Source organism: Ictalurus furcatus, chromosome 9 (assembly GCF_023375685.1).
Source record: "Ictalurus furcatus strain D&B chromosome 9, Billie_1.0, whole genome shotgun sequence".
Lineage (NCBI taxonomy): Eukaryota > Metazoa > Chordata > Actinopteri > Siluriformes > Ictaluridae > Ictalurus > Ictalurus furcatus.
In genome coordinates, this window is record NC_071263.1 from 20,857,095 (window position 1) to 20,867,660 (window position 10,566).

Consider the following 10,566-nt stretch of genomic DNA (forward strand, 5'->3'; position numbering starts at 1 on the left):
AAAATCCTACAAATTGCATTACAAATTTTGAAAAAATCTGCAGCAAAATCAAGCATTTTTGGCTGCAACGATCACAAAAAAAAAATGCAAATTCCTGTTTGGACTGATCATTTTGACTGCATGAGAATGGTGAAATGTCTTCTCAGCAACAAGCTTTACATAGAGATAATCAAGAAATGAAATGAGGTTGTGATTCTGTAATGTATGTGCTGATTCAGGATTTGTTGTCACAGTAATGTTGGTGATGGCTCTGACTCACTATGTGCATTCGTAGGGTTTTGTGTTGTTTAGTTAACTGCTATCAATTTTGGTTTGAACTTTAATGTAATCAGTTTTGATAGAAACGTATGTACACATTTGCAGTATTTGAGCTGTAGATATTCATAGTTTTGCTGATGGTAGAAAATGAGTGAAAAATGAACGCAAGGATTTTGAAGACAATGATTTAGCATTTTGAAATGCAAGGATGTGTCAAAAGAACAAAAACTGTATTTACAGTTTGTAAAGATTATTCAATAAGCGAATTTGGTTTTAAGGGCAGCACAGCAGGTAACGTTGCCACCTCACGGCTCTAATGTTTCCGGTGAGCTTGCATTACTCTGGGATTGCTGTGTGCACCGTGTTCTGTAGTGGACTGCAATGACGTTGCTAATTTGATTGCCATAGACCCGTCATTTTCCAAGACATTCCAAATAGAGATTTCCTGTGCTATAGATCTGATTGTTCACATTTTCAACAAGCATTGCCAATTACAGCTCTGTTACATGTGCACCGTCAGTGTAATAGGAAACACGTGACCAATACAAACATTTCCTAATACTCATTTGGGGATATAGTGGCATTATTCTAAACCTGGAGAACATATAAACACATACTAATCCAAATTCTTGATCGCTTAAGTATTCGACAACATAGGCCATTTTCGGTCTGCAGTCTGAAATAAAAAAATAAAAACCATGTGATTCTGATAAATGATTAAAGCTCACCATTAAGATGCCACTCTCTTTATCATATAGGCAAAATATAGATTCAAATAGGCCCCAGCTCATTCAGCTCATTCAGTAATTAATCTTAAAGTACACTATTCTGTAACCACCATGAATAATCCAGTAACTACAGTAAAGCTAACAGGAAATGTATGTGGTTACAGAAGGGAAGAATGTAAACCTGTAGCCGCCAAAACTTGGCCCTGGATATTTAAGCATTTAACTCGATTTCATAGGGTTTTCAAATTATGGCAATCGTTTCTGAAATAAAAAGTCACGGTTAAAAGGTGGGGCACAATACCTGAGTAAACTGGTCTGATAAAACGTAATAAAATCACAATACAGGAAAACAAATGCACAGAAGCTCTTCATGGGTCTCCACAAATTCGGTGCACCCACTCACACCATAAATTCTGCACTCATATTGGTATGCTGGCAGCAGATGCTTACCTCTCCATAATTCTTTGCTTCCACGATGTTTCATGTCTAAATTGACCAGCTGGTCTAGGACCCTCCCAGTACCTAGACCCCAGAATGAAAAGACTTATTGTGAGAGAGCCAAACATTCCAGGAAATGACTATTCCCCCTCCACCTCTCTCCTTCCCAATCCAAGTCTGGCTGCATGTCTTGTACACTATCTTTTTTTTTTTTTTAAAGGCTCAATAATCCAAGCCACCCATATGGAACCTTGCACCATGTATAATTTTAAGTCCATTTAGTAAAGGTCTTCCAATGCTTGGATCCCCTACTGTCACTAACTACTACTTCTGGAGCACATGTGAAAGAAAAAATTGGAGATTTGCTCCCAAAACAAACCTCAAACATGTCATCATTGTGATGGCAAATTTCATTTTAGATGCATCTTTCTTTCTTTCTTTCTTTCTTTCTTTCGTCAAACTCGGTTCCTGGAGGACAAACAGCTGTGCACAGATATGTGTTTATTTCCTCCACTAACACACCAAATTTGCCTCATGAAAGCCTTGGTAATTACCTGATGAGCTGAATCAGATGTGTTAAATGAGGTGGAATGCTAAAGTCTGTGTTGCCATGGCCTTCCAGTCTGACACCCCTGCTTTTGAGAATAAAAGACATAATCAAATCTAGAAGGGTTTCCTGACTGCAGTTCTGAGACCATATTGACAATACACCGATTAGCTAATCATCAAACCCTCAGAATTATATCAGACTTCTGGTGTTAAAGATCTCTTATGTATAAAATGAGAATTTACTGTCGTTTCTTCTGCACTAATAAAACTATCTGGCAAAATCAATGCAAATGCCGAGTTTATTTATATAAATCTGTTTATTCATTCGTTCATCATCAGTAACTGCTCTATCCTGGTTAGGGTCATGGTGGCTCCGGACCCTATCCTAGGAACACTAGACGCAAGGTGGGAACGCTTGTTAGTTCACTATGCACACACACATTCACACCTAGGGGCAATTTTACCTTAACCAATCCACCTACTGCCATAGTTTTAGGAGCTAGCAAACTTGAAAACCCAGAGGAAACTCACATGGACATGAGGAGAACATGCCCAGAAACTCTTCACAGAGACAGTAATCTGAGCTCAGAATTGAATAGGGGGCCAAATACAACAGCCTGCATTTACGCACAAACTTTCTGCAACAACTGATACAGTAAGGGTTATAAAACTGAAGCATTTTGGTATATTTTATTCTGCAGTAAGTCAATTCATTTTTTTAAATATATTTTTTTGTGGGGGGGCAAAAGAATCAAAGAAGTGTGACAAGATGATGTTTTTAATAAGGTTTGGAAATTACACAGAACTCCTTGGTGATACTCAAACAGTGCATTGTCTGGGTTTCAGTACATATTCTTCTTGTCTGTGAATATATGGGAGTATTTAATAAACAGTATCCTCTGAAAGTATTGGAACTACAAGGCCAATTCTGTCTTTTTTGCTTGTACACTGAAGGCATTTGGGATTGTGTTCAAAAGATAAAAACGAGACGATAGATCAGAATTTCAGCTTTCATTTACTAATATTGAGGGCACGGTGGCTTAGTGGTTAGCACGTTTGCCTCACACCTCTGAGGATGTGGGTTTGATTTCCACTTCTGCCCTGCATGCTCAGAGTTTGCATATTCTCCCCATGCTTTGGGGGTTTCCTCCAGGTACTCTGGTTTCCTCCCCTAGTCCAAAGACATGCATTGTAAGCTGACTGGCATCTATAAATTGTCCATAGTGTGTGAATGTGTGTGCAGTTGTGCCCTGCGATGGGTTGGCAAAACTGGGTTAAGCGGTTAAACCATTACCCAATAGATGATTTACTTAGATTTACATCTAGACGTGTTAAACAACTTAGAACATAGCAGACCACCCAATGTCTTGGTGAGCAAAAGTATTGGAACAGATAGTCTTAAAGTAAAGTATATAACACTTAATATTTGGTTGCATATTCCTTGCTTGCCTGCATCAAGCCGGGAACGCAATGACATCATCAAACTGTTGCATCCTTCTTTTGTGATGCTTTTCCAGGTTTGTACCGCAGCTTCTTTCAGTTGTTGTTTGTTTTGAGAGGTTTCTCCCTTCAGTCTCCACTTCAGGAGGTGAAATGCATGTACAACTGGATTAAGGTCTGGTGATTGACTTGACCAGTCTAAAACCGTCCACTTTTCCCCCGATGAAGTCCTTTATTGAGTTGGCAGTGTTTTGAGTCATTGTTTTGCTGCATGATGAAGTTCCTCCCAATTAGATTGGATGCATTTCTCTGTAAATTGACAGAGAGAATGTTTCCATAGATGAGTTGCATCATCAATAAAGATTAGTGAACCTGTTCCAAAGCAGCCATGCAAACCCAAGCCATAACACTATCTCCACCATGCTTGACTGATGAGCTCATACAGTGCTGTGAAAAAGTATTTGCCCCAGCCTGATTTCTTCTGTTATCCCTACACCTATAACAAATGTGAAAAGCTAATTGCCCCCTGTAAACTTAAAATCTGGATGTGCCACCTTTAGCAGCAGTAACTGCAACCAAACGCTTCCGATAACTGGAAATCAGTCTTTCACTTACTTCTTGGACTAGGACTTACTTGTATGCTTTGGATCACTGTCTTGCTGCATAATTCAGTTGTACTTAAGTTTTAATTTAAGGACTGAAGACCAGACATTCTCCTTTAGGATTTTCTCGTAGAGAGCAGAATTCATGTTTCCATTAGTTACTGCAAGTTGCCAGGCCCTGAAGCAGCAAAACATCCCCACACATCACACTTCCACCACCATGCTAGGTATGTTGTTCCTTTAGTGGAATTCTGTGTTTGGTTTATGCCAGATGCAATGGGACCCCTGTCTTACCAACAGTTCCACTTTCAACTCATCAGTCCACAGAACATTCTCCCAAAAGGTTTGAGGAGCTTTAATTTTCTTCTGGTTTAAGTGTTTTTTTCCTCACCACTCTTCCATGGATACCATTTTTGACCAGTGTCTTTCTGATAGTGGAGTCATGAACAGTGACCTTTATTGATGCAAGAGAGGCCTGTAGTTCCTTTGATGTTGTCCTTGGCTCTTTTGTGACTTCCTGGATGAGTAGTTGCTGTGCTCTTGGAGGAATTTTGTAAGGTCCTCCACTTCTGGAAGGTTCACTACTGTGCTGAGTTTTTTGTAACCCTTCCCAGACTGATGTATTTCAGTCACCTTTTTCCTCATCATTTCTGGAATTTCTTTCAACTTTGGCATAGTGTGTTATTAGGTAAGACCTTTAACCAACTTCATGCTGTTGAAAAAGTTCTATAAGTGTTTGATTGAACAGGGTTTGCAGTAATCAGGCCGGGTTGTGTCTAATCCAGCTGAACCCCATTATAAATGCAGTTTCCTAGATCTGGTTAATTAGTAACTAGGGAAAATACATTTTCACACAGGCCCATTTGGTATTGGATAACGTTTTTGCTTCAATAAATAACTTTATCATTTAAAAACTGTATTTTGGGTTTACCCAGGTTGCCTTTGTTTTATCTGAGATTTTATTTTAATTTCTGAAACAATTTAGTATGAGAGATACAAAAAACAGAAGAAATCAGTGCACAGCACAGTATGTTTTGGATCATGAGCAGATCCTTTTTCCACAATTTCTACCATCACTTTGGTAGAGGTTAATCTTTGTTCCAGAACTTTTGTGGCTCATCTGTGAATTTCTGATGATGAATGGTATGCATCTTGTGGTATGGCCTCTTTATTTTCTGCTCTCAAAGTCTTCTTCAAACAGTGGTCTGTGATACCTTCACCCCTCCCCTGTGGTGGTTGTTCATGTCACTGACTATTGTTTTTAGGTTTTTCTTCACAGATCTCACAATGTTTCTATCATCAACTGCTGTTGTTTTCCTTGGCTAACCTGTTCAATGTCTGGTTGTTAGTACACCAGTGGTTTCTTTCTTTTTCATGGACATTCCAAATTATTGTATTGGCTATGCCCAATGCTTGTGCAATGGCTCTGAAAGATTTTCCCTCTTTTCTCAGCTTCAAAGTGGCTTGCTTTTCTCCTATAAACAGCTCTCTGGCATTATCATTTGGTTTATCCTTTTTAACTACAAATGCAGTCGTCACATTTGAAACCGAGGGTAAACCAAGTGTAGACCTTCAGAGCTATTAATTGTTTAAACAGTCAATCTAACAGGGCACAAAAGATATTCTGATCTATCGATTCATATTTATCTTTTGATATCAAACCCAATTGTCTTCAGTATATAGCAAAAACAAAAGAAATGGCCTTGCCATTCCAGTACTTGGCACTGCCATGCTGTCATTGCTGGGCCCTTGAGCAAGGCCCTTAACCCTCAACTGCTCAAATCTATAAATTAGATGAATGTAAGTCGCTCTGTATAAGGGCATCTGCCAAATGCTATAAATGTACTTTCGGAGGGGCTGTATGTAATGCATAACATCTTTATATAGCATAACATAACATTTTCTTTCCTTTTTTTTTTTAAAAGTATAACCAATGCCAGAGAATGGCTGATGAATATAGTCATCTATAAACTTTAGTAATTACTTGAGATATTTATTGGCAGAAGGCAATATGTTGAAATGATTATCTAAAAAAAAAAAAAGTTGTATACAACATTTCTTTGAAAAGGACAGAATTATTATGGGTTACTCTGTTTTCTGTGCACATTATATGTCACATCTTCAGTTTTCTTTTCCAAATTGAAGAAATGGTGCCAAGCATTAACATCAAGGCAGACATCCATGTTAACAGCCCATTTGATGAGATCACAGCGGGTAGTGTGCTGTAGCTGCTAATTACTGACTCTTGACCATTATGACCAATATGCCTGTTTGTCATTTTGACTTCACTCCTCAAGAAAATGTACAGTTTGGTACTGATTTGCTATCACTGGGGTAGCTGTTGGGGTAACAAGGTCTATTTCAAGGAGTATAAATGCCACCTTGTGCTACCCCTGCCTGAATATAAGATCGACTATAGCTTGTGTATAGTATAGAACGTAAAGTCCTCCAAAAGCTAAAATCACCACGTGTGCGTCATGTATTATTGCTTTTTAACACTTCCTACATACTTATTACATCCTCTACTACAGAGTGTGATTATAATCTAATTAAATAATAGTTATATCTTAGCTATCTCACCCATATCCCTCAGTAATATTTAGGTGCATCCCTGTGTATAAACTTTTATTAGGAACTCAAAAATGGAATCCCAGTACGTCACTGTCCTTATATGGCCAACTTCCCTTTAGACGCTGTTGCGTCATTACAGGACGTGGGTGCAAGAGAAAAGATTCACAGGATGAGTCCGGGTTGCCAGATTGGACTCTTTCAGAACTTCTGTGTGTGGTAGAATTAACTATAAACAAAGCAATTATATACCAAAACTACAACCTTAAATACACGCGTAAAAATGGTAAAATCTTTTTTAATTTGCATTATTTTCATTCCAAAGGTTTTTTACCTGCCAGATGTGAACAGCTCTTCATTAAGCCCAAATTTAAACGGAAAAACCTGGCATCCCAGAGGTTATGAGGCTAGGACAGAATTGCAATTAGATGCATCGCAGCATGGATGCTGCCTAATACTGTTTCCTCCCTGTGTAAATACACTGAATACTCCAGTTCATGTGTCTAAAGGCTTTATGAGATTATAAAATATTTGATTATGAATTGCATATCCTTGTGTAGTGCAGATTTCTCATTCATAATTCAGTTACCAGGAAATGAACTAAAAATAACTTTAGCAAATATGCTCGTATCAGTTTGCCTTTATTGGGATTAACTACATAATATGCCATATTGCATATTTCATTCATTTTGTATTGTGTTTAGTGGATATGTGTTGGCTTTTAGAGAACTTGGGGTGCATCAGTATTTTATGAATGAACATTTTGCACATGTTCCCTCACAGGGGGATCCAACACGGTCTAGCTATTACACAGCATTATGCAGAAAACATGTAACGTTTGATGCAGATCGTTATCCAATAATGTTAGGTATTAAAATAAACTATAAGAGTATATATCGGTTCGTAGAGGCAGGTGCATTGCTATAGTGTGAAAAGATGCTCCCCACAGCCAAAATGGTACAGCCTCGGTTCATTCATAAAATTCAGAAGGAATATATAGGAGGGGCTTGTATAGCAGGCTTATCATTGACCAGGTTTATATATAAACCTGGAAAAGGGCGACTGGAATCAGAGAAGCAAGGCTGACAGAGCGGATCCCTGGTCTATTACTCTTTTTTTTTAAGGTTATTATTATTGTTGTTCTGGAAACGTGCCTGCGTGGAGAAATGATCCTTAGCAAAGCCAGTGTGGAGTCTGTGTCACGCTGCAGTTCTGCATCTCCTGCCGGGGAGCTGATGGAGACCACACAGGTAGGCAACATCACTAAACATTAAGCACCAACACGATATAATCATGGTGTAGGCTGCTTCATTTGAGTCAAATGGCAAGAGCAGAAATCCTGATGTGCAAATAATATAACAATAATCCAGACTGTGGGCTATATTTGCATAATTAAGCTCAATGTAAAATTGTACTTATTTAAAAACAGAATGAGATCTTGATGAAGCACTTTTTATCCCCCCCTCTTCATTTTAATTATTAATTTAAAACCATTTTAAACCAGCCATCATCTAATCCCAGGGTTAATTAACTGCCTGGTTAACTGCCTGCATCGTCTGGATTGTGCTGAGACTGTATGTTGTTGCTATTATTTGGGATTGTCTTTAAAAATCGTTTTGGTCGTGCTTCAGTGTTGAAGTGGCTCTGCAGCGGTTCTCTGTGTGGAGACTCCGCAGCAGCTCTGCGTCAGCGCTGACGTCAGCGACAATGGAAAAGTCAAATATTGATCAGGGAGACTATTTTTGGACACCATGCAACTTAAAGAAAGACCTCTGTTTACACGTAACAGCGTCATGGCTAGGCTAAATCATAGAAAGAGTGTGTTGATGAAATATCTTCATGCAATAGGGTACTAATAAATAAATCAATAAGTCAATAAAGAAAATAATAATAATAATTAAAAAAAAAACGCTTTATACCTATTTTACCTATGATTAATGAGTAGCTACACTGCTACACTGAATGCAGGGCCCAGGGCCGGATGGTGAGGCGCCTGCGGCCCCATTTGTCCCCACAGTAACTGCGATCTCCACCAGTCCAGATTTGCAGTGGATGGTGCAGCCGACCATCATCACGTCTGTTTCCCCGTCTGCGACCAGACCTGAAACCGGAGAGACAGCAGCCAAGAGGAGCGGGGCCAAAGCGAAAAACAGCGCCAGGAAGGGAAAAGTCGAGCAGGTACTCACGGCCAAGAACCCTAACGCTGATTGTTATTTTGTAGCCTGCTTTCTGTTGTTGAGTTGGACTTAATCAGGTGTTCATTCTTCCTGAGAGTATCCTGCGCTATGGCATGATTCCGAGCCTAGGCACATCCACTTCAAATTCACTTCACGGTTATGTCTACAACAATAACCTAGGCTATTTATAGTCGCAATGCGGAGAGAGATGTATTTCTTCCTGAAGGTGTATTGCCTTGGGAAGATCTTACAGCTGAAATGGGTTAGATCCATCATGGTAATCACTTACAATCTGTCTTTCCCGCCGAGCAGCTCACGCCAGAAGAGGAGGAGAAGAAGAGAATAAGGAGAGAGAGAAATAAAATGGCTGCAGCAAAGTGCAGGAACAGACGGAGAGAGCTCACGGACACCTTGCAGGCTGTAAGCTGAAATGTCAATGCATTGCAAATCGAATTTTTTTTTTAAATGTCACCATGTGCAGTTCAGTAATCCTTAAAAAAAAATTTTTTAACTTCAATTCTCATAGGAAACAGACAAGCTGGAAGAAGACAAAGCAGTTTTGCAGGCAGAAATAGCCAATCTTCTAAAAGAAAAAGAAAGACTTGAGTACGTTCTTGCTGCACACAAGCCTATATGCCAGCTGCCTGAAGAACTGGAAAGCATTTTCCCAGAGTCGCCACAACCTCTCCCTTCTTCAGAGATATCTGGCCAACTTCCAGAGGATGGTGCGCAGGACACCCCTTCTCTACAAGACTTGGAGACTCCTTCTGTTCCACCCACAGCTATCTCAGGCAACTCTAACATCCTGCTGTGCTCCAGCGCAGAGGTCAGTTTGTGCGACCTTGAGCCATCACTGGATGTCAAGGAGGAGCTGCTGGAAAATATCCTTGGCAGTGTGGATGAGGACAGGATCTCTGTGGAAAAAGCACGCTCAGTCCCTGACATCGACCTCAACGGTTCCCTAGGCTTCACAGACTGGGAAACCCTGTACAAGTCTGTGGCCAATGATCTGGAGCCCTTAAGCACCCCTGTGGTGAGTGCCTCCACGCCTACGTGCAGCAACTACCTGTCCATCTTTACTTTTGCCTGTCCCGAGCTGGACTGTCTGACTGAAGAACTGGATGGCTGCAAAGGTGGGGTATCCAAATCTGACACCAGTGTGGATCTTCTAAACTCCCCTACACTTCTGGCATTATAAACATATATCCAACAGAAAGGAGGGTTTCGCAATCTCAATTACTAGATATCACTGTGTTGTGATGTCTGAGAAGAGTGGTATTGATGTGAAGCTGGCAGCATCCATGAAATGAAATGTGTAATGCCACCAAGAAAGTTCTATAGTTTACCCTCTTCCAGATACTCTTGATGTAGCTAAGAGCATGAAAAAAAAAATCTATGAAATCCTATCTTATGGACAGTTATGAACTATGTTCTGATTCGAAAAGCATGCACAAAGATCTAATATAACATAATATATAAATAAAAGAGAAATATATATATATATATATATATATATATATATATATATATATATATATATAAAATGTGTGTGTATGTAAGAGTTTTATATCTGTTTGATCTTCTGTGAGGTCTTCTGTAAGCTATATTGTGCACTGTTGGCTGTGCAGTTTTGTGTTTTTGATGGCAATAGTTTATCAATGTTGTGCTTTAGTATATATTCTTGACGGTTCTTACATACCTCAGTGTCATCATGCAGTCTGTGTTATGACATCATTAATAACGTTTAGAGTTTTCCATGAAAACATCCAGTGGTATATCAATCGAAATGTATTTTATGATACTTTA

General features: G+C 39.3%; 1 protein-coding gene across 1 annotated transcript; it reads left to right on the forward strand.

The window, feature by feature from the left end:
- The first annotated feature begins 7,749 nt into the window (after positions 1-7,749).
- On the forward strand, positions 7,750-10,199 carry fosaa (v-fos FBJ murine osteosarcoma viral oncogene homolog Aa). Its single transcript, XM_053632883.1, has 4 exons — positions 7,750-7,833; positions 8,552-8,761; positions 9,073-9,180; positions 9,287-10,199. The coding sequence occupies exons 1-4, from the start codon at positions 7,750-7,752 to the stop codon at positions 9,956-9,958; spliced, it is 1,074 nt and encodes a 357-aa protein (XP_053488858.1). The 3' UTR covers positions 9,959-10,199.
- The last annotated feature ends 367 nt before the right edge of the window (positions 10,200-10,566 follow it).

Coding starts and splice junctions, on each gene's coding strand:
- fosaa (XM_053632883.1), top strand. CDS start 7,750: ATGATCCTTAGCAAAGCCAGTGTGGAGTCTGTGTCACGCTGCAGTTCT. Junction 7,834..8,551: donor AGCTGATGGAGACCACACAG/GTAGGCAACATC, acceptor CACTGAATGCAG/GGCCCAGGGCCGGATGGTGA. Junction 9,181..9,286: donor TCACGGACACCTTGCAGGCT/GTAAGCTGAAAT, acceptor CAATTCTCATAG/GAAACAGACAAGCTGGAAGA.